The sequence below is a fragment of the Vanacampus margaritifer genome, chromosome 4 (genome assembly GCF_051991255.1).
Source record: "Vanacampus margaritifer isolate UIUO_Vmar chromosome 4, RoL_Vmar_1.0, whole genome shotgun sequence".
NCBI classification, from domain to species: Eukaryota; Metazoa; Chordata; class Actinopteri; order Syngnathiformes; family Syngnathidae; genus Vanacampus; species Vanacampus margaritifer.
Window position 1 is genome coordinate 10,244,944 of NC_135435.1, and position 27,621 is coordinate 10,272,564.

Consider the following 27,621-nt stretch of genomic DNA (forward strand, 5'->3'; position numbering starts at 1 on the left):
CAGCACTGAAATCAAATATTAAGGCTTAATGTTCCATTAATATGACATTCTTTCATGCTTAATGTGTGAATCCTAACCCTAAGTAAGACATTTTGTTGAATATTCCCATAAAAAATTGATGTTTAAAAATCGATTCGGCCGCATATCGATTCCATTCGAGAACTGCGCGCTGTAATATCGCAATATATTGCCGAATCGATTTTTTCTAACACCCCTATCGTTACTTGAGCCCATAGGTTCTGTGATGTCATCTTCAGTCGACAGCAAGTGGCAAAATGGCCGCCGCCTGAAATGGAAATAATTCTTTGATTTTGCCGCTTAATTCATATTCCACAAACGTATTATTTGATCAGAATGCTGTGTTTAGACTAGTGGGGGCGCATAGAACATAATCCTGTAAAAATAATTTTGGAGTTGACTTACCCTTTAAATTGTTGTACTACTATTTCAATGCATATTGACCCTTTTTGTGGTGTTTGTTGTACATGTGCGCAGAAGTATTTATCCTATTACCTCAAATGTGCTTTAAAATGCTAATGTCATGCTAAGCGTCATGGTCAAATTCTGCCCAAAACACATTTCAGCACATTGCCTGTACAAAAAAAAAAGAAGAAGAAGAAGAAAAAAAAGACAACAAAGCAAAACCTTGTAACATATATGGCCTTCATTGTATCCACTGGCTTATCAAATGTGTGCAGGAGCATTAAATCAGATTGCGCCTTCTTTCTAGCCCAACAGTGTACATTTTGTGAAGCAGTGGATAAGGCTCATGTTTTATTTGTGAGAAGCGGGCCCATTGTCCCATAAGTCACCTCACACAGCACTCTTCCTCTTCACGCCACGCTGAGCTTGTCCCACTGAGTTAGCGTCACACGCTGCTAAAGCACTTAGCTTGTGTTCCCCGCGTCCTCTGTGGCTTGGCCAAACATCCATTTGGAGGTCCTGGGAAACTTTGAAGCTTTTGCACCCAAACGTGGAGCGAAGGAGGCCTGGGACACATTAGTGACGTTGGGCCAATGGCTGTTCCGATAAGTGGCCTTCCTCGTCGATACATTAAAGCTGATCACAGTGCACGCGCGGGGAACAATCTTCGCCGTCGGATTCCTTCATCTGACCGCTGATTCATAGAAAGGCTCTTCATCGCCGATACACGGATCGCGACGTTTATCCGTTAGCTTATTTGGCGGCTGTTGAGCTAGCATTTGTCAGACGCGGTCACACCTCTTGTCTAAGGACAGAAGAAGGGTGACTTGTGCTTGAAATCAATGGACCTCACACTCTCCTGATATGTGCAGAAAATATTCCTCTTGAAGGTGGTTGGTCAGTTGGGATGGCTTACTCGTGACCCAAATGAAAACAAGCGCTACAGAAAATGGAAGGCATCGTAACATTCAGCAACATTATACATTTTGCAAGATTTTATTAAATCGGTGCATTATTTTGCTTTTCCTTTGTCTTTTTATTTGATAAATAAAAAATATGTAATACAGAATGCAATATAGGAGTGGCGAGAAGTTCCATGTTAGTGCAACACTTTTAGTAAAGCCTGGAGACTCTTTCAGCAGATGACTTCAATAACAATTTCATGCTTTGCTCTCGTAAAGTAGTTTTACAACTGTCATCTTCAATCAGGGGTGAGGGGATCGAGTGAGAGGCTGTTTGCATGAGGCATACTTTCAATAAATGATTTATTCCAAGCGACTCCTACAGACGCCATTATAAACCATTGTAGAGCATTAGGACTGTCCGATACCATTCTTTTCCCTTCAGATCAATACCAGTACAAGTAATCAACTCGTGAGTCATCACAGGTACCGATACCAATTATCGATACAACTAATACTTTTGATATTTAAAATTTCCCCCCTAAAAACAATGACAGATGATTTTAAACAAAGACACCTTTATCCCAACGTAGCACTTCCCCTTAAAATTATATGAAATTAATAGCAACGTTCTATTCTTGACATTTCTTATTTCTAGTTCATGGTCATAAAACGCCCACCTCTATGGTATGAATGATGTGATTAGCACCAACACTCATGGTTTTTACCATGCTGCCATTTTAAGCTTTATTGCACATTATGATGGTTAAATCTACAAAACAGGAGGACATCTTAGTTGTCAATCCATCGTTGAAGGAATACTTGACTTGCCATTAAAAACTATTTTATTTTTTATTTTGATTTTGATTTTTTTTAACTTGCTGTGGACTGAAGATGACATCACCTGCGCTGAGGAAGTAGGTAACGACCAATCACGGCTTACTTGTTTTCTAAGTTTGGTCAGCAAATGGAGCCAAGATTGGCTGTTACCTGTTTCCTCAGCGCAGGTGATGTCATCTTCAATCCACAGTAAGTGGAAAAAATAGTTTTTAAAGGCATTAATTCTACATGAAAAATAATGAAGTTATCAAACTCATTCTGGACGAAATATGACCTTTTTACTGCTAAAAATGACTCAATGAGTCAAGTATCCCTTTAAAGTGGAAGTCAACCTTAAACATTTCTTGACAATATGTCATGTGACCTCACTAGTCAAAACATGACATTCTGTTTAATTACATCAATTCAATTATTACATTTGTGGAACATGAGTTAATCAGCAAAATCCAGCCGTTTTTATTCCATCTCGGGGGCGGCCATTTTGCCACTTGCTGTCGACCGAAGATGACAATGTTGCTCAGGCAACAACCAATCAGAGCTCACCTGTTTTCTGAAGCCGTGCTGTGATTGGTTGTTACCTAAGCAACTGTGATGACATTTTCCCGTAACAGCAAGTAGCAAAATGGCCGCCTCCTAAGATTGATATAAACGGCTGGATTTTGCAGCTTAATTTATATTCCACTTACTCAATATTGACCACAATACCATATTTAGACTAGTGGGGCTGCATAGAACTTATTACCCTTTCACTTTGTAAGTGATGTTCCCACTTTCTATTTCATGTGAACTACATGCAAAGCACACAGGATTTCTAATTCTATTTCTAAAAATAATTAGTTGTGCATGAAAGTTTACATGTCAACTTAGGAGTGCAACGCATGGTGAGAAAAAGGCTTAATGCCCGTAAAATATACAATACTGTGGCAATAGTTTTGATATTTTCAGAGGCTGAAGTTGACATGAGAAGAGATGTGCATGTTAATTTTGGTGATGATTCATAGCATTTTTGAGCAAGGTTTAGCTTTTTGTATATTTACAGTTGTGCTCATAAGTTTACATACCCCCAAGGGTACAGTATTTAAACTTTCATGCACAACTGTATTTCACTCAAGATGGCTGAGATGGCATTACTGCTTTAGATCTGTGGGTATATGGGTGCCTATATAGTAGTAAGCTCTTCTTCCTTCATAAAAAGACAATTCAGCTCACTAGGACACTGACTTTGTGATTTATACTTTAGCAAAGTATTATCTGTAATCAAATGATACACGATTTCCCTGTTCCAGCCGTTTGTTGCGTTAACTGCTCAGAATTGAAAATGCCAAGAGTTGAAATAGCTCAGTTGGGAGAGCGTTAGATTGAACATCTAAAGGTCACTGGTTCGAGCCCGGGTTTCGGCAGTGCAAAACAGTGATTTTACATGAAGCCTCAGATCTGTGCAAAGTCATATAAACACTTTTTCCATTTAGTTTGTCTATATAGCAGTATGTTTTTTTTCCTTTATAGAAAGACAATTCAGCTCACTAGTACACTGACTTTGTGATTTATACTTTAACAAAGTATTATTTGTAATCAACTGCTGCACTATTTCCGTTCCAGCCGTTTTCCAGCCGTTTGTTGAGCCGCTCAGAACAAAAATTTCTCAGAAGCCGAAATAGCTCAGTTGGGAGAGCGTTAGACTGAAGATCTAAAGGTCCCTGGTTCAATCCCGGGTTTCGGCACGTAAGAGCAGTGATTTTACATGAAGCCTCAATTCTGTGTGAAGCCATATGGACACTACTTTGATATAGTTTAATGTCCATATAGTAGTAAGCTCTTCTTCTTCAAAAGGAAGACATTTCAGCTTACTGCTACACTGACTTTATACTTAAATAAAGTATTATCTGAAATCAACTCATACATAATTTTCCTGTTCCAGCCGTTTGTTGAGTGAGCTGCTCAGAAGCCGAAATAGCTCAGTTGGGAGAGCGTTAGACTGAAGATCTAAAGGTCCCTGGTTCGATCCCGGGTTTCGGCAGATCAGAGCAGTGGTTTCACATGAAGCTGTAGTTCTATGCGAAGCCATTTAGACACTTGTTTTACATAGTTTAATGTCCATATAGTACTAAGGTCTTCTTCCTCAATAGGAAGACATTTCAGCTTACTGGTACTGTAACCAACTGATATACGATTTTCCTGCTCCAGCCGTTTTTTGAGTGAGCTGCTCAGAACTTAAAATGATAGTAGCTGAAATAGCTCAGTTGGTAGAGCTTTTGACTGAGGAAATAAAAGGTTCCTGGTTCAATCCCGGTTTTTGGGATTGCAAAACTGTGATTTTACATGAAGCACTTTTGTAAACAAGAGTACGAAAACCTAGAATTTTTTTTTTACATTTAGAACAGATATAAAATTTGTGATTAATTGTGAGTTAACTAGTGAAGTGATGCGATTAATTACGATTACAAATTTTAATCGCCTGATGCCCCAATTTTTTTTTCAATAATGTTTTTCTTTTAAACAAAAAAACCTTGATAACCTTTTTTTAATTTTTTTTTTAAGAAAAGATTAATAAACAATTAGGGGCTCCAGGCAATCGCCAATTTTTAATCGTAATTAATCGCATGACTTCACTAGTTAACTCACAACTAATTACAAATTTTATATCTGTTCTAATACAATTTAAAAAATCTAGGTTTTCATAATCTTGTTAACAAAAGTGGGAAAAATTAATAGAAATAGTTCAAATGCATTTTTGATGTCTATAGCCGTCAATGGCAGTGAATGAGTTAATTTTGAATATCTACCTAAAATATAATCAAGTGTATTTTTTCATTTGATGTCAATCTGGAAACACAACAAATCTGATATGAGGCTAGACACCAGCCGGACTGTACCACTTCACTTCCTGCTGGTCCACATAAGCACCCCTAAGCCTGACAGCTAACACTGTCATTAGCAGTCAAGGATGTGAGTTGCTGCCTGTCAGAAAGGATTGAAATAAATATTAAACAGCTTTATTACGTGTGAGGTTGCACATCACGGATGATGATGAAAGCCATTTTTCTGAGCACACTATTGGAGAAAATAACATGACAGATGCTTTTGTCCTTGATCTTGTAACTTGTGGAACATAATAAACATTCAAGTATTTCCTTCGCTTAGAAACACTCCCAGCACTCAGAGCTATTTAAGAGGAAATGCTGCAGAAACGATCCACTGGGACCGTCTGAATACATCATATTTTCTCATGACTGTAAACGTTTAGATCCACTGAGATTCACCACAACATGGGAAACAATCCACATATAAATATCATGTGTATTAAGAGACTTCAAACGATAACACAAAGCTTTTTTTGCGAGCTGTCTCATGAAGTTACTGTGCATTTAGTGAAAATAAACCCACTCGCGACATCCTTCCGAGGCCAAACAGCCTCCACTTCCTGTTTATTTATGTAATATAGGACACATAGCGGAGGGTTGTGCCGCTTCAAGCAAAGGGCAGCAGATTCCCAGCTAGCAGACATTGGAGGGATGTGAGATTGCTGGAAGCTTCTCTAGGGGGACGTTCAGTGGGTGGGAAAAGTCCAAATGAGAGAAAACAACATAATGATGCAGGGGAGGAGGAAAGGAGCATAATTAACCAGGGAGATGGGCTAGATTAGATGTCACAGCATACAATTGCAACTTGGACTTGTCAGGATATTTGTGCATTTGTGTGTGTTTGCATGTTTACATTGATTGTCTGTAGATAGCCTGATAAACACACTGGAAAGGAAATTTTCCTTATATTACTAGTAGGCCTACTGTACTGTGTTTCAGTAGAAGAAAGAGTACATGATTAAAAGAAAAATAACTTTCTCAATCATAGAATTGTTTTATGAAATGGCGTATGTGTAATTTTCTTTGCCTAATTTTATCTAAATATTAGGGGTGTGCCAAAAAATAGATTCTCATAAGAATCGCAATTCTCATTCAGTATGATTCAGAATCGATTTTAAATGTCCCAAAATCGATTTTATTTAAATTATTTTATACTGTCTTCCCTTTGTGTGTGCCTTTATTGGGAGCGTTCTTCATGTTGTACCTGATTTGGCCATTTAGGTTCCACGTGCTCTGATACACTGTTACGTTGTAGCCACATTAGCGAGTAGAAGGAAAAAGTCACGCTCAAGTTATTGCAATAAAAGTAGTTTTTTTTTGCAGCGTGGAGCCGTTCTTTTGAGTGATAAAAGTGCCGCGAGTAGAGCACTAATTAGCATTAGCAAGTCAGATTGGAGTAGATCATTACGATTCCTTGCACATCTATAAATTGAAGCAAAAATCATTGTCAATCAAATCATTTTGAATAAAAAATAAAAAACCGATTCCGAATCGAATCGTACACCCAGAAACCGGAATCGAATCGAATCGTGAGACATTGAAAGATTTCCACATTGAAAAAAAGTTTCTTTAATCAAAGAATCTGTCAAATCAAAATAACACTATTTTCTCTAGAGTGGGATCTTTTACAAGTAGTTTGGCTGATGTCCAACCGAGACATCGCAGGGACAGGAAGTGCGGTGCCAATGACGATGGACTGCATAAGACTCCAGCAAATGTGGTTAATGTTTGGACACTTTGCCTCAGCGGACAGATGTGCACACGTTCGGTTGTTTGGGCAGAAGCTGTGGAATGTAAACCACCCGCCACCCACTTGTAAACACAGAGCTTCATAACAACTGCAAAATAGTTTTGTAGCCTAATCAACATCAGATGAATACTACGAAAAGCTCATGTTAAATTCCACATCTTCTCATAGCCAAATTTGACGTAATGGCTTGGGTCCGAATCAACAATAACATCATCATCTCCTGCTGCTGCTGGATATATTTTTACATGAGAGATTTATTAAATGAACCCTACTTGGGTTTTGTCAACATAAACAGGGGCCTCGTGTTGTGTTAGCGTAATATGAAGACGACGGACATGCATCCACGCTGGTCACGTCCCCAGACCTCTGTGTTGAGGGGGGTACATGGGGGTGGGGCAATTATTAGTAATACCAGTACTTACTTTGTTCCATATTTTTGATGCTACAGCACTCTATTTCCAATGTTGTTGACAGTAAGCGTTTTCTTCTCCATAAAGGCCTTCAATGTGATCAAATATGATAAAACTACTTTTTTTTTTGGTTGGGAGATCTGTGCCTCAAGTGGGGGGGGGGGGGGGCTCTATGGCCTACCCGTGGAGACGGGTCTGATACACACATTTACCATATAAAAATCCCTTTTCAGCAGAGAGAGCGTTATTAATTTAACCGTATGTTTATATTTTTTCCTCAGTGCGAGTCTTGGCCACAGTAGTACAAACAATAATAAAACATCATCTGTCTCGTTCAACTAGCAATTGCATTTCCCTTATTAACGTGTCGAGAAATGTTCATCAATGCTTTCATCTAGACATACTCCAAAGGAAAAAAAATGGACAAAAGGAGGGGAAGGCACCGAAAGTGCTGTGAGACAGTAACATTGGTGTGTGACTTACTAAGAACATTTAAACAGAAGAAGGATGGTAATATTATTTTTTTATTTATGTTTTTATTTACAAAATATTTCAACAAAGGGCATTTTATAGCTGTTATTTTAGTACTGCGATATTTTTGTTCACAGTTACCATATCTTAAGAATTGATTATTAGCTTAAATAAAACTCAGTCGCTAGGCCTTTACCGAAGGCTAGAGTTGTGGACAGAAAAGAACTGCTTGATACCAAAAGTACAAGCTCATTGTGAAGGTAATATCGTGATTTGGCCTTGCAAGGTTTCTTCGGGGAAGGCTCATTAAAGTGACAGTGTGTAATAAGTGACCACTAGATGTCGCTATATCATAGAATGCAGCCAAAGCGCATAGAGGCACGCACACTACGGTGGCTCAGAGAGACCACACTTTGCAAGCCTACCACCTATTCTCATTTCGAACGACGCCGTCTTGGCAGCCGGTGTGAACAAGCTAACAAGAGAGGCTAGAGGCTACTTTTGTGAAGTTGTCTATGGGTATCCGAAGCAGGTAGATGGCAGTGAAACATGTCAGCCTCTTGTAAGGTGAGACTCCAGTCATCTAATATAATTAGTGAATTTGGATGTTTCTGGGGTTGGTGAAGGACTCTGGTTGGTGGCCCGGTGGGTGGTGGGTGGTGTCTGGTCGGTGCTGGATTTCACTTTCCTTTCTTTTCTTTCGTCCTTCCTCAGGTCTCCTGACGGCCTCACGGCTCTGGCTGGGTTCTGAAGTGTTCGGTTTAGGTGAACAGTATGGGATTTTTTAATAGGTTTTAGGTGAACTAATGAATACACACGCACATGCACATACACATACTCACCCCCATACAAAATATAAAAAATAAATAAACAAATAAATAAATAAAATAAAAAGAGAGCAATGATGATGACATGTCAAATCGGTAAAATTACCGAATGAACAATACTGAGCTCTCCAGAAAAAAATAAATAATAATAATAACAAAAATGAGTGATTACTAGACCTACGATTATATATATTAAAAAATGTGAATCAAAAATAAAAGATAAAAAATGATGTGATGCAACATATTAATTTTTTTCACATTATTGAAATCAATAGTATGTTTTTAAATTTAATGAATTATTAGTTCGCAACTAGATGGCGCTAAAGATTACACACCGTTAGTTTAATCTTCCTTGCATTTTACAACTGGTATCTCATTGAGCAGCGAATGCCTTGCAAACATGGCGATTTGTGAGTTTTTGTAAAAGGTTGCAAAGATGTTTGCAGACAATTTTTGCCTGCCGCACAGTTTTTCTTGTCACTTGCGAAACCCACGTTTGCAAGCATTCACCTCTCAGTGAGATACCAGAATAGTTCTTAATTCTTATACATTTGGAGGCAATGGATTGATATAGATAGACAGACAGACGGAGTCCAGAGTGCAGCTGAGTAAATCTCCACAAGGTAAATCTCCTAAATGCCAGGGAGTATCAATCACAGGCCTCCAAACTAAACATGTTAATGGCACATTCTCCTGTTCCCTTTTGAGCAGCGCAGAGCCTAGGCATGGTTCTCATCCATTGAACAATAACAAGGCACTTAATAGCAGCAGGACGTAGGTCCGCCATTCCGAGGCACTAAATCAGTCCACGCCACGTAAACATCGGGGCTGTTACTCCACTTGCTCATCCAGAAGGTTGACTTTCGAGTGTGGCATTTGTAATTGATTACAATCTAGTGAGGAGCGTCGAGGGGGATCCTGCTGGATTATTAAACAATTCAGTCTACGCGATAGTGAAGTATAAATATGAACGTTTAATATATACTAACATTTTCACAAGGCATTTTTGTTGTTGTTGAAAACTGTTATTATTATTATTTTAAATCATAGAGCAATATGTTACCAGTGAAAATGTTTGTCACAATTGTAATTTCCATTTCAAATAGCTTGAAATTGTCATTCAATACAAACGAAAGACACAATCAAGTAAAAGGTGGGAGGTGGGGTGTTGGGGGGGGGTCTGGTTGGATTTGTGAGACAGAAGTAGGAGAGCAGAGGCAGCAAGCAGAACTAATTTCATCAAATATTAAACATGGTTAGAGACTGGACTGAAAATCGTAGCGGTCCATTGGGATTTCCTTGCAGTAAGACGTCAAGGAAACGCCACACTGATGGATGACGACATTTTCAAATATATAGCCGCAATTAATTGTGGATAAGTTTGTCTTTTGTCCACCACTAGGAATCATAGCCCTAATTGATATGCAACTATATGCTAAGAGTAATAAAGTCGTCCTCTGTTGAAGTAAGAGGTGTCTTAATATTTACCTCCAGTAAGTGCAAAGACACAAAGGCTGATTGTCTGTTAGTTGATTTGTATGTTAGGACGAGCAACATTTTAGCCGAATTTGTGCACCTCAGTAAATTTCACTTCGGCCAGGATCAAAGGATCAAGTCTTTGTGTTTTGCTTTTTCCTTTAGATTTTGGCAGCACTTTTTGTGAAAGGACAACAGTAGTGAAAGAGGAAGAGAAAAAAAAATCTACTCCAAGTTAGAGAGAAGGAAAATTGTCAAATTTAAGCAATTGTTCAGTACCAGTGGTCTTTCATGCCATTTTGTTGGTTCTGTTCAGCGTTGTTACATGTTTTATTTTGGTGTGTTTCTACCATGTTGCTTGGTTCTTGGTGGGACTCTCAACCAGTATTAAGGTTTATGTATTTATTTATTTAGAGAGAGAGAGAGAGCGAGAGAGAGAGAGAGAGAGAGAGAGAGAGTGAGAGAGAGACTGGAGGTACACCATGAGTCACACTCTGTGGAACAAATTATTCCGGATACTATTAATTAAATTGGGAAATTTTTTGAAAAGCAAAATGTCTTGAGTTTGATCAGCAGCGTGACAGGAATAGTGGTTAGACGTTAAACCCCTGTACATAAATGATTTCAATGAAACTTGAAGGAACCTTTCAAAATTTGGAGCAAATCTGAATAAATACATATGAAAGGATAACTAAATGTTGAAAAAACTTTTTACATGAATCACTATCAACCAGAAAGTCACCTGCTAGGTAACCAAGGGACAAACACAAATATGGCGCTCCTTGATTTGACATTTGTTTAGTTTTTAAGAGAACTATACGGATGAACAAATTCTTGTACAAACAATTCCTTCTTGCCAAAAGTCTGTGCGCTGCTGCCAGGTACGTACTCTGTCTTGATCTTCCTTGAAGAAGTCAAAGTACATTGTAAGCATGACCCTTCTACATTTGGTTGTCTCTATCTTACATGTCAACCTGTAGCTTATAACATTGACCAACCATAAAGCATTACGTATTTCAAACATGCGTACCCAACAGTATTTGGACGTGGCAACCTTTTGGTGCCTTGCACAATGGTACGGTAATCTCCTTAGCCACTCGTCACAATTTTCTGTATTATTGATCAGCTGTTTTTTGGTTCACAGCTGGTCTCAAGTCCATGAACTTGAGATGAGAACAAATGAGACGCTGCTGCCTTATATTGGAACTCCCTGCTGAGGAAACAAGCCCCCCCCCTTTCTGTGAGCACGGTCATAACACCAAATATGGTTTTAACTATGTTGCAGGTCTGCAAAAGATTTGTTTCCCCAAAAAGTTTCTTAGTAGAACTTTTGGTCGCCGCCCACCTCCATTGTCTCAACTGGAGCATCCTCTCTTACCCCATTTGGATAAAAACTCCCCCTCAAAGTCAGCCTGCTGCATTTTTCATAAGACATGAACCCTGAAAACAGCGGGTGGCATTTTAAATTATGCAACCGTTTCACATCCTCTTAGGAGCTAAAGTAGAGTTGGGCTGACTTGTCAGAAGGAACGGGCCCTGACAGGCCTGAGCGAGGGGCTGGGGGTGGAGGTGGGGGGGTGGAGTGGTGATCATGCATTATGAATGGCGCTAGGTCGGCCTCAGATGCGGCAGCTGAGTGGAGGCGATGGAGGGCGATGGGGTGGTGCCAGCCTATTGGCTGCCTGCAGGTAATGCACTTCACTTCCTCCCCCAAAAGATACTCTCCCTCCCCATACGCTCTCCCGATTACTGGCCTGGTCTCTCACCACGGCACCTGTCGTCACCCTAAAAAATCCACTCTCTACTCTCCTAAATAAAACCTACGCGGTCGCCTCTGCAACACCAACGAGTGTGCCAAGGATGACTAAAAGATTGTAAAAGACTGCACTTTCGCATTTCAATTTGGGGTAGGGTTCGTCCTGCATTTTTAAAAATTTCATTTCAACATATTTGAGAGCGCCTTTTGTGACCGCCACAAATATAGAACTAGTTGTCTTGGGGATGACAGAGTAGAAATTCAACCATTACAGGATAAGGGAGAGCACTATATGGAAGATAAAATTGAGTTAAAAGCTGACAACTTATACGGCAATGTTGGATGAAATTGTAAGGATGCAATCCGTTCTGATCCAAAGGCCGTGCTATGCTAGGCTAAGTTCACAGGGCTTAATCACACTCAAACAAGTGTGCTGTGAGGGAATTTATCCAATTCTACTTCTACAAAAAATGTAAGTAGTTGGTTGTATAGTGTCCATGTGAAGGAAAGCTAAAGAACATGCTAACTCCACACCGGGGTCATGACCCTAACTAGTTCAGTGTTACCCAACTTTTAATTAACATGTTTTTTTTTATTATTAGAAAATATTATTATCTGTAAAAAATGTCACACAATTGAACAATAAGAAATGGGGTGAGGGATTTATTTCCGTGTATGTGCTTATCACAATTCTGATGCATCTTTCTTCACCTTGCGAACTCAGTCACCTTGGCCTGCCCAAATGAAGCTTTTGGGCCCTTTGTTTGCCTTCAATGACTCCACATTAGTCCACTATAAAGAATATGCTGACTTATAGGTTCTACAATACGGCCTTTCGTAGTCTTACGGAATCTACACTGAGTCTACAATGTAGAAATAGTTAAATAATAAGCTTGTAATATTTGCCTTTGTCTTTGTTATCGTTGAGTTGTGCAGGCACGCTGCTCACACACGGTTTGTCAGGCAAATGGTGTAACAGTGTAGTCTTGCTTCAGTTAGCACAATAGTTTTACTGCGCAAGTATGATCCCATGCACTTCATCAAGGGTATATAAATACTTAATAAAATGCTGTATTTTGCTACAGTACTTTGAATCATGTATGATTATGTATAGTGTTCTACATCGCGGAATCCATCCATCCATTTTCAGTAGCACTTGCTTGGCAAAAGGCTGACAAGGTGACTGGTGTTGGGTTTAATGTGTGATTGGAACAATGAATTGGAGTGCAGAATAATACCCAAATTGAGGACTTCAGGAAAAGGATGGACGGAGCAGTCGTCAATGCTAATGCAGAATTCTCCAAGCTTTCTAAGCAGTGTCTCGACTGCAACCACGAGCTCCATTTTGTCTGTGTTTAATTTGACCAACCAATTTTGAGTTAAGCTTTTGATCCAACAAGTGGTAATGTCTTCCCTATGTTTTTCTTTTTCATCTGAGAAATCGGGCAGCGTTTTGGTAACCTGTCAAGCTTCCTGTTCTGTCTCCCTCTCTTGGTCATTTTTTTTTAATGTCTTTTGGACAGGTTGTAACTGTTGTTGTTCATTGCTCTGTACTGATGAGTTAATGATACCAATAAAAAATACAAATTATTACCAACATTGAAGAAGAAGAATGAAAAAATAGAAGAAGAATGAAGAAGAAGAAGAATGAAAAGAAGAAGGAAGAAGAATGAAAAAGAAGAAGAATAAAGAAGAAGGAAGAAGAATGAAAAAGAAGAAGAATAAAGAAGAAGGAAGAAGAAGAATGAAAAAGAAGAAGAATGAAAAAAAGAAGAAGAAGGAACAAGAAGAATGAAAAATAATAATAATAAGAAGGAACAAGAAGAGTGAAAAAGAAGAATGAAAAAGGAGAAGGAAAAAGAAGAAGAATGAAAAATAAAAATAAATTAAAAATAAGAATGAAAAAGAAGAATGAAAAAAGAAGAATGAAAAAGAAGACGAATTAAAAAGAAGAAGAGCAGTGCAAGGACAAGTGCTATAGAAAAGATGGCTAAAGCTAACAACACAGACATTATTACAATAGCATATTAGGGTCAAAGGGTCATTGTTTTCAACACTTGCATGAGACACAGATCAGCTATTTAACAAAAAATGCCTGCTTCAAACTGTCATGTTACAGAAAATTACTACATATTGACACCTCACTATTGTCTGTTTTTTTTTTGTTTTTTTACTGAAAATAATATACCCTACCCTTACTCTAACCCTTGGTGGCTACCCCCTCTAACAGTGTCATTCCCAACACTTTTGTCATTACATTGTGCAAGGGTCATAATATTGTGACCGACTGGTGTACATTTACAAACCAGTACCTGCCTGATGTAGCCATAATATTATAAATACTGTGTTCTATGAGGTAATTACAGTAATAGCCACATTAAAACCACAAAACATTAAGAATTATGCACAATTGAAGAATGAATAGCTCCATATCATGTTATTTTGTAACCAAAAGAATATTAAAAATAAATAAAAACAAAATACCCCCAACATGCAGTAACTACCACAGAAGCGTGCCAACAAAAAGACAAGCTTCATATACCGTCCTTAAGAGGCCATAAGAGTCCGGCTCGTAAGTACTGTTTACAAAAACTCATCTCCATTTATGGTGAAGGCAGCCAGTGATGTCTTGCAAGTATTTGCACGCTGCTCACAAAAAGACTGTCATGGATGAGAAGACCGTATAATGGCTCTTTCCCCTGTAAGGTCAGTACTTTACAATCCACGGAGTGAATTTAATTGTAAAACAGGGGGACGAGAGCACGTTGAGAGGGATCATTCACAAGCGTTTCTGAAATTTGACTGACTTCAAATGAATACATCTCTTAAAGAATATATTTTATTGGCAGCTGTTGTAAACAGACGCCGTGCAGTTCCTGGTTTGGAAAAACAGTCCTTGTGGACCAATGACATGAGAGTGGCCCTCCAATGTTCAAGCGTCAAGCTTGCTTGTTGACCTTAACAATGTTCCAAGGATGGGACGTCCCTGAGTGAGTCGCAGGAGAAGCTGTGCAGCGCCAAAACAAAAGCACCCAATTTCACAAATTCAATCCAACGTGACATTCACATTCCTTAGCAAACCCTGTTTTCCCCCAAATGGGGCACAAGACAAGGCACTTATTTATTATGATAATTATGTTATTTTGTATGGTACAAGCACATTCATCCTGATGCTTTAATCGACTTCAAACACAACTTTAAAATTACAAACAAACTTTTGTTTTTCTAAAAAAAAATACAAACAAAAATGACAAGTATTTGAGATGTCACCAGTGTCATTGGAATTTTAAAAAAATTAATTGATATGCATATAATTTTACTCATATAAATACAAATACCGTTAATAATAATAATAATAATATCCATCCATTTTCCAAACCGCTTATTTAATATGTGATATATAGATAATATATATCTAAAATTCCACATTATAAGCCCAAAAAACAAACACTTACACCATTGCACTTCAATGTCCATTGTTAATTGCAGATACTGGGATAACAACTATGCTTGAAATGCTTTATTTTTCCTTTTACAGACAATCCAAACTGCACACAGTATTTTTGCATCATCACAAATATTACACTGGGGAACAATTAGAAAAAAAAATCTGTTGGATTAGATTTTTATCCTAATTAAAACTAGAATTTGAATGCTGATTCCAAAATTGCAAAATTTCTCCAGGGCTTACCCTTCAGATAAGCAAAATTCCACTGATTAGCTGTAGTAAGGCTGTAGTAAGAAGAGCTGATTACAATTGGACTAAATCTACAGCTATGTGACAACTTGTTGAGAAAGGTAACCAGGTATTCATGGGTTTACCATTGTTCTATTTCGTTTTATGCAGTTTTTTTTGTCTTTTTGCAACTATTCCATTTATTTACATACACACTCCTTTATTTCATTTAGGGGGGGGGGGGGGTATCCTATAGCCCGAAGACTTGATGTTGATGGAAAAAGCATTCCACAAGCAAAAGTGAGTTAAAAACAGCTGTCAGATCTAACTCGACAAAAAAATGTGTTCTGTTCATTGTTGTTATTATTTTGTATCAGCTCTTGCGTGTGGCTATCATTCAGCTGCAAGTGCATCAACATGCGATAACTAATCAGAAGAGAATATGCTGACGAGAAGCTGCCTCACATTCAAGATTGCTTGTGCGCAATTTTCTCCGGGTGCTTCTGGATGGAGACCAGTCAAAGGTGGACTAGCCCACCCGCAACCCCAATGAGGACGAGTGCTATAAAATTGTTTTAGTTTTTTTTAAAATGGATGGATGGTAATCATCAACAGTGTGAATTGTGTGGTCTTCAGGGTCTTTTCGTGTGTTTAAATTTTAAATTTTAAATTTTTTTTTTATTATTATTATTTTTAATGTATTTATTTTTTATTTTACTGTTTAATAGTTCATTTTCCTACATTGTATGTATATGATAGTGTGTGGATCTCAATGTGCAGCACTTTCGAAACGCTTGTTTATAAAATGTATAAATGTATAAAATAAAAACCCTAACCCTGTCGGAAAGCTTTAAAAGCTGTACGCACGGTGAATCAGCTCTGATGTAGAATTCCTGCTTGCACTGTGCCCTGTCAGGAAAAAAGTCCGTCCTGAATTCTCAATACCAGAGAGCAATTCAAGATCGCAGAGTAAAATAGCTCCAATTGTGTTGTTTAGCCTTGTCTTCTAAGTGTCTTCCTCCTGTGAGACTGAAGAGGAGATGGCCAGATGATTGCGTTGCATTGTGGGGGCACTCCCACTCGTTCCTGTCGGCCTCGTCCCCGCTCCTCCCCCTTCTCTTTCATTTGGCTCTTCCTCCCAGTGCCAGCGAGACAACATACTGCCTGGCCTGTCGTTTGTTTGGATAAGTTAATGCTGAGATGTCAGCCTTGATTCTGATGTATACCACCTGTCTTGGCCTCCATCTGACCTCGCTCCCCAGCCCCCCCGCACACATTCCGACACTTTTTTGGGGGGGGGCTCTGTGTTTACAATACAACAGGCAGTCCCGTGCTTCAAATCTGTTCCCTCACGATGTGCAGAGGAGCCGGTCCGCGAGCCTCCTTGAGCGCTTCCAAAATGGAAGTCAGCAAGAGTGTTTGGTATTTACACAATTGGTCTGAAATAGCAAAAGGACGGGGTGGTCAGTGCCGGGGTTGTGTGGGGGCCTCCGGTCACTCGCAACAAGCCAAGATCCTCCCACTCAAGCTCATGTGAACACCATGACCTCACTGCCTTGGGCCTTTCAATGAGTTAGTTATGTTGATTTACATGCCGTGAAAAAAAACTCAAAGCAAAGATTGGCGTTAAAAAAGAAGAAGAAAGTTTACAACTAAAGTTGTCACCTCAGAGTTATGTCAGGCGTTATTGCTCTACTACATCAATGAGGAGTTTCTACTCACAGAAACGTGTTTGTTTAGTTGCTCATGTGAGGGTTATTTGAAGTGTGTAACTTTAGCATGGAGGCACACAAGAAGATGACATAACTGATTTTGGTTTTAATTCATTTGGTTGTTGTAACTTCACTCTATAGGTAAGAATGCTGGTCATTGTTTTCATCTTCATTTAAGCTTTGCTGAGGCTCGAGCATTGAAAAAAATATATCTATATTTGGATTATTAATGTTGTTTTTTCCATTTAAAGAGACATGTTAATATTCTTATATTTGCTATTTCATAACCTCTCATAGACATATTCCGTACAAAAAATTGTAAATTACATCAAGCTGTATCGATGACATTATGGGCCTGATTCATTTCTACAGGGATGAGGAAGTCTGACTGAATGAACGCTATCGCCATCTTGTGGTAAATTGAACACACGACACATTTAACACGGTTCGGGCCCAGTGTTTCAAACATAATCCACCAGGATTAAAGATAGATCTGGTCCAAATTTGACTATTACAAACCGTATTTAATCACATTAAATCCAGATTTGGAAATCCAATTCTGCCTTTAATCCAAATTTGATTTTGTGTTGGGTATTTCAAAACCGTCCCAAATCTGGATCAATTTGATCCTGAAAAATAGCATTAAATTAATCCCACTTTAGAGTAAGATTAGTGTGATCCCATGAATTAGTTTCACATATATGAAGAGATATTCTGAATAAATGAAACCTCATTATGTATTTTGTTTGTTTTTAAGTGAAAAATTCCAAATTTGACAAATGTCCCAAAAATAAATAAAATAATTCAAACTAAATTGCTTTAACCTAAAATTTTACAGCAAGAAAACTGAAAGGGTAAATCAACCCAAAAAACATCTTAATATGCTCGCTTACATTTTATCCAATCATTGTGATGTTACTCTCGAGAAATTTCAAGGAAAAAGATGACGTCCAGCTTTTGTCTCTCAACTACATTTTCGTATTTCCTGAGCAACGTAATAATCATTTTCCTGTATCTAAATAGCCACCCCCCCAACAAACACACTTTTATCAAGTGAAGAACACATCATTTCATGACGACAATATAACCATTTCCAAACTTTTAATGTAAAAGACAAAACAAAACAAGATTATGTGACAAGAAGTGTCATTTTGTTCATTTATCCTTTTCTTTCTGCTCCTTCTCCTTTTTGTCTTTCTCAGCTTTAGCCTCCTCAGCCTCGTGCTTCTTGATCAGCACTTCCACCTCTTTCTGTTTCAGCACCTTGATCTTCGTTTTGCCGTCCTCACGTGTCAGGGTGGCAATCTCCACTGAAACGCGACGGCAATGACAACAAACGTGAAACCACTGTGGAAGCGAAGAAACCACTGGTACGACGTACGTTCCGTTGGTGGGCGTTTTAAGCTCACCTTTCTCTGCAGAAAGCTTGCTGACATCCATAGTTTTGTTGAGAACTTTGACGGCCAGAGCCAAAGCCGAGGACAGAGTCATCTCTCCCTCTTTGTAGTCTTGCTTCAACATGGAAACTGCGGCCTGAGCAAGGTTCAAGACCAAAAAAATAAATAATCATGCAGAGGAAATAGATTCATGGTACATAGTTGAAAATGGGCTGTCATTAGATCTTACAGCGCTGTTGTTGCCGATGCATGTTGCCTTCCAGCCTCCATAGTTACCACTGGGGTCGCTTTGGTACAACTGGAAGCCGTAGTGTTTGTCCCAGCCCATGTACAAGAGAGACACACCGAACGGCCTCTTTCCTGTCAACAGAAACCAGACATGACAAAGACAAACTAAATCTATTTCATAAAACACTTCTGCTATTTGTATATACAGTGTCCCACTATCTAGCAGTTCATCATTCACACCCTCGTGCTTTATCGTGGGTTTTTAATACTGCTAACAAACGTTAACCTTACCAACATATTTGACATACAAAATGGATGGATGCACTTCCAGTCCAAATTTAAACTAGAAACTGAACTGGAAACAGAGGTTACCTATTACCTGTCAATGCATATCTGATATAATTGAAGTATGCAAACATCTGTCTACATGCCCTAAAAAGCAAATATGGTTAAAGACAAAAACAAAAAAAGACCTTTAGCTACTACTACTGCAACACCATGTCACTCAGTTGCTGTCGCAGTAAGAAGTTACAACGCATCCAGAAAGTCTTCACAGTATGTCGCTTTTTTTTAATATACATTTTCCAATGTTCCAGCTTTGCTCAATTTAAAATTGATTTTTTTCCCCCTCAAAGTTCCACAAAGTCCAGAATGACAATGTAAAAAACATTGACACAATTTTCCACACAGCAGAACAGATGAGAGTTGTGAACTAACATATAAGCAATAAATACAGATGAATACGCTTGACAGTCTTTAAGTTGATGTCTAAAGCCGAGTATATGAGCAACAATTGTCACTCACTGTTTTTTTCTCACCATCTGTGGTGTCTTTCACATTTGAAAGATCAGACACTGTGTACAATAATCCTCGACTATTCGTGTGCGGAACTGGAGACCATTTTATAGAGCACCAAAAACAGAAATACGCGAGTGAATACGCAAATAGCTCATGATAAATTCTATAGGGGGAATGCAAAATTTAAATTTGCTAATAGTGAACCACAAACATGCAATGGATTACTTTGCTTTGTCCTGCTAAGGTCTACATGGGTCATTTGCAGATTGTAATAACAGGCTATGCGATGACAGAGCCTGATGGAATCCTGCAGCTTCATGAAGATACACATGAAGATCTGCCCAAGCTTCCTACCTCCAAACTGAGTATATGCCTGCTTGATGTCACACAGTGCTGTCACCAACTGCTCACAGGGGATTGGCTCCTGGTACTGTAATAAATACCTGAAGAGGAAAAACAAAACTTTTGGCTCAAGTCAATGCAATGTTTCAGACTTAATTTAAGAGATGGAACATTTGGAACCATAAAAAGTTAATCATAAGGCAAGTTTTGTCTGAGCCTCACCTCTGTGCAATTAGGCGCAGTTCATTTGTCAGCACATTAGCATCTGATGTGATACCTGCAACACTGCAAGCCATGTCTCTGGGGTGTGGGGGGGTAAACAAGAATTATGATGACTATGCTTTGTTCTTGAACTTACAACGCAGTGTTAAAAAAATGGGAGCTCAAGCACTCACTCATTGAGCTTGTAGATCTTCTCAGAGAAAAAGACCTCATCCAACAGTTTGTGGATGTTGCGTCTCTCTGCTGCTAGCAGCACGCCATCATTTGCCAAAATCCCGAGACATGTTCCGGCATGGCCAATTGCTTCCATTGCGTATTCCACCTGATACAGGCGGCCTAGAAAGTGCAAAGATTTAATAAATAAATGTCGTACAGACTCACAGCTAATACAGAATGCAACAGAGATAACAAAGTTTGACCTCAATAACATCTATCCAACAATAATAGACATGCTATCCATCACGATGTACCAACTATGAACTATTAACATACACAAAGAAATTACACTTGCCTTCAGGAGAAAATATGGTTGTCCGGGAATCATATCTGCGAGACTTAACATCAAGCAGGAACCAAAATTAGTAGACAAACATACAAAAAAAACAATTGATGAATACATATTGATGTTACCTACCATTTTCTTCGTCAGCAAGTAACTTGCCCTACCCTGTAGATGACATTTGAAATGTTAGGAGAGTTTAGAGTCAAAAGAAACATATTTACATGCATAGCTTGAGCATTATAATACCTCACCCGTGGGTCAGATCCCTGATACATTTATTACATACCGAATGTAAATTACTTCAGTGATTGTACCTTTTAACACGCATTTATAAGGAGCAATGATAAACTAGTGTGTCTCGGTGAGACAGCTAGCTAACTCAACAGAATGAATCTGCAATATCAAAGCTACGCTAACTAGCATGCTGGTTCATAATAAAAGAGGACGAACAAGACAGTCAAACTGTTCAGACTCTAAACACGTAGTCAAAAACAACGCTGATAACGATACGGACAACACACGTTATTAGTACCTTCAATGAAAAAACGTAACTTGGAGTCCAACGAAGATAATTCTTGTACTTTCTGTTTAACGCTTCCTCGAGTCGCTCACTGGTGCGAGAGTTGCCGCTACTGTGAAACAGTAGCACAACAGCGTCACCTAACGGTGGGAGGAAAAATACGTTTTTTTTTGTACAGTGGTTTCTTCGGTTACGACGAAGTCCCGCATCTACGGCACTGACGAATTTCAACGGAATTCGGAACGTGCCGCAGTAGTGAAGTCATAACTGTATATAAAAATCACTTATTGGCTATAAATAAAGTATATACATAAAACCTTTTTTTTTGACGACTACTTCGGGGTGCCGTTCGTAACCTTGAAACCGCATATATCTGGGACTTCGAGGACCTCCTACTGCAGGAAAAAAATAATAAAACATAATCAGTGACTTCTTTGCAATCAAGGTATGGTTTTAGAAAAGCTTTATGATCTATAAATGTTTAACTTTCAAACCAACCTACACCGAAATTCATGTTACAAAATTACATTGAGCATGTCCCCTCCTACAAAAAACAATAAATAAAGTCAATAAAATAATAAAAAATAAAATCCATCCTTACCATATTGACGTATTTTTGTAATGATCAAGATAGCTATTAGACTTATAATTGATTATTTTCTACAGTATTGAACTGTATAATCTGTACTATGAGATCGCCATCTTGTTCAGTATTGTATTTGTTAAATTAAAAAAAAATCTGATCTGTTGAAGCGGCCACATAATTAACATATTTATTTATTTACACATAAGGGACTGCTTTTTATATAGCACTTTACCTACACCATATGGTGCCTAAAACGTTTTCAGAATGCCTCACATTCACCCTTTGGCCTATTGGCCACCATAAAATATTGTATAAATAAAGCAAATTTATTGAATTCTTGTCTTCGTTGAATCAGAAGTTCGACGTGCAATTTTTCCACCTTCTGATCATAAAACGAACGAAGGACGTTTGAATCACTCTAGATGGCGCTATGGTGTTTACCGACGCACCAGTTGAGAGTGAAGAAAAATAAATACGTGTGCCCTGATTGGTTATTACATCAGCACGCTGTTTAGAATGGAACCTGGAAGTTGAGACAAGATCGGAGGTCGCCGGGCCAACTCTCTGGCAAGCTTTTATCTATTCATCTGTTCCATGACGTAACTCACATTAGCGCATTTTAATCGGACATTGACGTGGTGTTCCAAGTCGTTCAGGACATGGATTTAATGTAAACAATGCTGTTCGAAGGGGTGAGTGTCTTTTAAACGGTATTTCTGACGGCTATGCTAACACCATTGATATGCTGCATAGTAGTAGTATTTTGAATTGTATTTCCAACTTTATAATATATTTGGCCCTGTTCGGGCGTCCCACTAGGTACACAGTGTTGTTATTACCGTTTCTGCCTTAAGGGCTAACAGCAAAGCTACTGATTAACCACATTATCGTGAATAAACACTGTAAAAAAAACAAACATGCTTTGCTTACTTAGTCAGGCCGTATTAATAATATTTCTTAATTTATAGTAAGCTTATGGAAATATAACATGCCCGTTGAATTTTCTCACTGCTATAAACGGAGCAATTTCCACACCACCCAACATTTGAGCATAAAATCCGCACTACACTACCTAATTATCATATATAACATAAATATTCTTGTCTTCATTAGGACTATCGCATCTGACTGGATGAGAAACCCCGGACTGGTCGCCACTATACCGTGAGAGATCATCAGATGCTCTACCTGCGCTTCCACTAGATGTCAGACATGAGTCATTCCAATGATGATACTCCTGCAGCCGGCAGCATGCAGCAAAAGAGGAACATCCAGATCATCGAGTGGGAGGACTTGGACAAAAAGAAGTTCTACTCTTTTGGTGTGTTCATCACCTTGAGCATCAGGGCCACGGTCTACCCGGCAACCCTCATCCGGACTCGGCTGCAGGTGCAGCGCGGCAAATCGCTTTATAGCGGCACCTTTGATGCCTTTGTCAAGATCCTGCGGGTGGAGGGTGTTCGGGGCCTGTACCGTGGCTTCATGGTGAACACTTTCACCCTCATCTCTGGCCAGGCGTACATAACCACCTACGAGCTGGTGAGGAAGTATGTCTCCAAGTATAGCGACGACAACACGGTCAAGTCGGTGGTGGCGGGCGGCCTGGCGTCTATGGTGGCTCAGAGCATCACTGTCCCCATAGATGTGGTGTCACAGCAGCTGATGATGCAGGGCCAAGGGGAGCACCTCAGCCGCTTTCGCTCTAACGCTAACTCGGTAACTGGCAAGCCCAAACGAGTGTTTGGCCAAACCAGGAGCATAGTGGGCCAAATATTTGCTGCTGATGGTTTGCCTGGTTTCTACAGGGGAGCCCTTGCTTCGTTACTCACTTACATCCCAAACAGTGCCGTCTGGTGGCCCTTTTATCACTTTTATGCAGGTAAGTCTGAATTCACATGCGGACAGACAGATTAGAATACTCACATAAAGTTTGGAACTTAGTGCTGCACTAAATTGAGTGATCTTCCACCAATACAGAGCAGCTGTCAAATCTGGCCCCCTCCAACTGCCCTCATCTGGTCCTTCAGGCCATGGCCGGCCCGCTTGCTGCGGCCACCGCCTCCACTGTCACCAACCCCATGGATGTCATCAGAGCCAGAGTGCAGGTTGGTTCCCACGTCAATTACATAGATAACACATAGCTGCATGTGTCTGAAAGGATCATTTCATATTTTGTATATTTGTGATTTTTTAAAATTGAGCCAAGAGCGTTTTGTGCTCTTTTCAGGTTGAAGGTCGCAATTCAATCACGGAGACCTTCAGGCAGCTGATCAAAGAGGAAGGCTTCTGGGGAATGACCAAAGGGTTGTCGGCCCGCATCATCTCATCCACCCCCACCGCCATTGTCATGGTGGTGGGCTATGAGAGCCTGAAAAAACTGAGTTTGCGGCCAGAGCTGGTGGACTCCAGACACTGGTAGAAACCAACTTTCATGTGGACCCTGTCAGCACCGAGACAGTCCGTTCGGATCCAACAGGGACATTTACTGATTCAGAAGGACTGTATACATAACTACTGATTTTTTTATGGGACATTCACTCCTATGCTGGTGAAGAGGAAAGAAGATCAAGATGGGACACAAAAACAAGAATACCTCATTTCATTTAATTTTTTTAAGCAAAGCAAGAAATGATTGCAGCTTGATTTTATTTCCTGCTTCTGAACATGAACTGCAATTATGCAGTTGTGGGGAGACTTGTTGTCCTCTACTGTAAACAACAAACATAAGGGACCCACATCTGAACTTGATTTTTGTCAGCTTTTATTCATCCTCCTTGTGTGGTGCATTAATACAATTCTGTATTTGTGTTGATAATATGACTGATAAAATGGCAAATTCCATGCAACTCACAAATATAATATATGCCATTTATATTTTATCGTTTTAAGCACAAAATAAGTGGTGCATTTACTGTTGATGTCTTAAAAGAATTTGTTGTGCATAATTTATTTGTATTGTATTTTTGTGTTGCTGTTGAAAATGGGCAGTTAACAACTCACAATCTGTCATTTAGATTTTTTTTGACTGCGCAGTTGTCTAAAATGTTTTTGGGACAGTGGCAATTTTAACAAACTACTGTATGTAGTCATGTTGCACTGTGCAAATATGTGAATTAAGCAAGTTGTCAAGATTTTAGTAGGATTTCGTTAATGAAAATCATGCTTAAAAAAGAAATGTTAGGACATTTTGGGATTATTCAAAATTATATTTGAATAATACATCTATTGAAAATAAATCATAGCTTGTGTATATAAAAATGTTTGAAGGTTCTCTGAAGTATGATATCATATCATTTTGCTTTTGGGTGTCAGTACATGCATCATTTCCTGTCACATTGTCAAAGGCACTCTTTGTTAAAAATTGGGTCAGTTCTCATTGAGTTACCAAATGTCCAATATAAACAATCAATTTAATGTAAACTATTTTAATTGTTCGGGTAGGAAAACATTTTGGTTAAAAAAAGGGGGGAGGGGTGGGGTGATAGGAGTCATGTTGATAGTAACATTAGTTGGTATGTACCACAACCCAATGTAAGGTTATGACAAAGTTCCCCATAAATTAACATAGGCAATAACCAAAGGCGGTCTTTCTCATGTTTCTGTAATGTCAATACAATGATATATACATTATGCCATGATGACAAAGATGTCAAATTGTAATCTGTTGCTCTTGCAAACAAATGTTATTTTTGCTTAAAATTTGACTACTAGCCTCAGCCAGTTCAAATTTGTGTGTAAAAGGTCAATTCAGTTCCTCATTCCTGATCAATATGTTCGTAAACTAACTATAAATAGACAGTGTGTACCTAGAAGGTGGACGACTGGTGGTCTAATTTTGTTAAAAAAGGAAGACAATGCAAAAAAAATCTTTGACCATAATATGTTCCAGTAGTCTAAACACGGTATTCTGATTTATATTGTTTTTGTAGAATATGAGTTAAGCAAGCAAAATCCACCTATTTTTATCCATCTCAGAGGGCGGCCATTTTGTCACTTGCTGTTGACTGAAGATGACATCACTGTTGCTCAGGTAATGACCGCCTGTTTTTTTTAAGCTGAGCCGTGATTGGTTGTTACCTGAGTCCTGAGCATCTATGATGTCATTTTTAGTTGACAGCAAGTGACAAAATGGCCGCCTCTTTAGATGGGTAAAAGTGGGTAAATTTTGCTGCTTAATTTCTATTCCACAAGCGCAATATTAATCCGAATGCCGTGTTTAGACTTGTGGGGGCAAATAGAACATATTATTGCAAAGAAAATTTTGAGGTTGACTTCCCTTAAAAGCGGTATATGTCTATATTATAGGAATACACATTTGAATTGAATGTTTGTTGTCCTGTGGAGGAAGTAGATTTTAGTTGTGTCTTTAACTGTAAAGGTTTGGGAAACCATGATTGATAGGTGTTCAGTGGTTTAGTCGCCTTTCAGTCTAGTTTGGGTTTTCAACTCGTCAAATTTCTGATTTGTGTGAAACATTTGGTATTGGAGCTCATTGGAATGTACCTTTTATGAAAGGGCTGTAAATATCATATATACCAAGCTTGCTTCCCAATGAGCGCAAGAGTATAAAGGGTAAGCTAGTGACAGGAAAATGCTTTATGAACCATTAGCTTTTTCTTCGTTTTTTACTCTTCTAGATGGTGCTCTTTGTTTAAAGATGCAGTGGAATGGGCTCTTTGCACAAATCCACTACTTGCTCAACTCAATACCACGCCTTCATTTCCTGTCTTTCATGATTGGGCAAGCTGATTAATCCAGATGCGCCTGACCTCAGTAAACACGACGACAATGGCCAGACACACCTGGATTAATCAATATGTCCACTGTAGCCTCTTTCACCACTCATGAAAGAGAGGAAACAAAGGAGTGGGATTCAATTCAGCTCTAGCGCCTTTAACTTTAAACGAAGAGCACCATCTCGAGGAGTAAAAAAAAAATATATATCACAAGAGGTTCATGAAGCTTCATTTTCCTGCCAATAATGTATTTTTTTTTATCCTGATAATTGAATAAACACATCGGAATGTTTATGCTGGCGGTAACTTTGGTCAGTGCTGATCAACAAACGACGATAAACCGGCCGCCATGCCTTCGAAGCGATGACTAGGACTGTTGTTTCATCCGCACATGATCTATCTAAAATGTGACCAAGCCACGGCTTGTGACTTTAAAAACACTCAAGTTGGGGTAACTAGTGAAGATCCCACTTCTGTTCATTGGTGTTTGTATTTTGACGGACCAACAAACCCTCTCTACTTTTTTATTTTTTACAAACTGTCCGTGACACAAAAAAATATATAAAAAATCTCTCCGTTTCTCCTCAATGCCCTCCAAACCGCAAGCCGTCCGTGCGTCTCATAGAGGTGACCTTCATGACACCAAAGCTCATAACTCATTATGTCGTTAATAAGATGCAAGTCCACACCGAGGTCGTGCTTCCGGACAAGTGTCGGAACACAAAAGCAATGTTCACTATCCTGCCTATTGATGCCTGTCTTAACTCCGTAAATGATTTTGCTGCTAGAGGAGAGCGACACAGGAGGACATCTTTCAGCTGACACTTCCTGCTGGGAAGACGGAGTGCTCGCCGCTCGACCACACGCGTTATTTATCAAAGCTTGTCAGGGGGAGCACTTTGTCGAAAAAGATGGATGTGGACGGAACACGCGTGACGTGGCCGCAGCCTAGGAGTGAAGTGATGGGGTAGAAAATATGACATCTCTTTGGAGATCGTGCTATTCATACAAATTGCCAACTACATTTGGGAGAGACGTTCAAGCTGAAACCTTACTTACGTGGACAAAAAAAGAAAAGAAAAGATACTTTTAATTAAAAGTGAAGTATGTGTGTGGGTGTGTGATACAAGCGAGGTGGAGGGGGTTTGGCTCTCCGCCTGGGATCATTAAGCGCACAAGAGGAGAG

General features: G+C 39.1%; 2 protein-coding genes and 3 non-coding genes across 5 annotated transcripts; 4 read left to right on the forward strand and 1 right to left on the reverse strand.

The window, feature by feature from the left end:
• The first annotated feature begins 3,492 nt into the window (after window positions 1-3,492).
• trnaf-gaa (transfer RNA phenylalanine (anticodon GAA)) lies at window positions 3,493-3,565 on the forward strand. Its single transcript has one exon. It is a non-coding gene; the product is annotated as a tRNA-Phe (tRNA).
• A 248-nt stretch (window positions 3,566-3,813) lies between these two features.
• trnaf-gaa (transfer RNA phenylalanine (anticodon GAA)) lies at window positions 3,814-3,886 on the forward strand. Its single transcript has one exon. It is a non-coding gene; the product is annotated as a tRNA-Phe (tRNA).
• Window positions 3,887-4,109: 223 nt separating this feature from the next.
• trnaf-gaa (transfer RNA phenylalanine (anticodon GAA)) lies at window positions 4,110-4,182 on the forward strand. The gene has a single exon. It is a non-coding gene; the product is annotated as a tRNA-Phe (tRNA).
• A 14,006-nt stretch (window positions 4,183-18,188) lies between these two features.
• psma4 (proteasome 20S subunit alpha 4) lies at window positions 18,189-21,265 on the reverse strand. The gene is made up of 9 exons (XM_077564811.1): window positions 21,126-21,265; window positions 20,726-20,758; window positions 20,603-20,645; window positions 20,265-20,427; window positions 20,092-20,169; window positions 19,882-19,970; window positions 18,731-18,861; window positions 18,514-18,637; window positions 18,189-18,414 (listed from the first exon to the last, which is right to left on the reverse strand). The coding sequence occupies exons 2-9, from the start codon at window positions 20,726-20,728 to the stop codon at window positions 18,260-18,262; spliced, it is 786 nt and encodes a 261-aa protein (XP_077420937.1). The 5' UTR covers window positions 20,729-20,758; window positions 21,126-21,265; the 3' UTR covers window positions 18,189-18,259.
• Window positions 21,266-22,218: 953 nt separating this feature from the next.
• On the forward strand, window positions 22,219-25,434 carry LOC144051113 (solute carrier family 25 member 44-like). Its single transcript, XM_077564918.1, has 4 exons — window positions 22,219-22,391; window positions 22,813-23,578; window positions 23,677-23,804; window positions 23,927-25,434. The coding sequence occupies exons 2-4, from the start codon at window positions 22,903-22,905 to the stop codon at window positions 24,116-24,118; spliced, it is 996 nt and encodes a 331-aa protein (XP_077421044.1). The 5' UTR covers window positions 22,219-22,391; window positions 22,813-22,902; the 3' UTR covers window positions 24,119-25,434.
• Window positions 25,435-27,621: the final 2,187 nt, after the last annotated feature.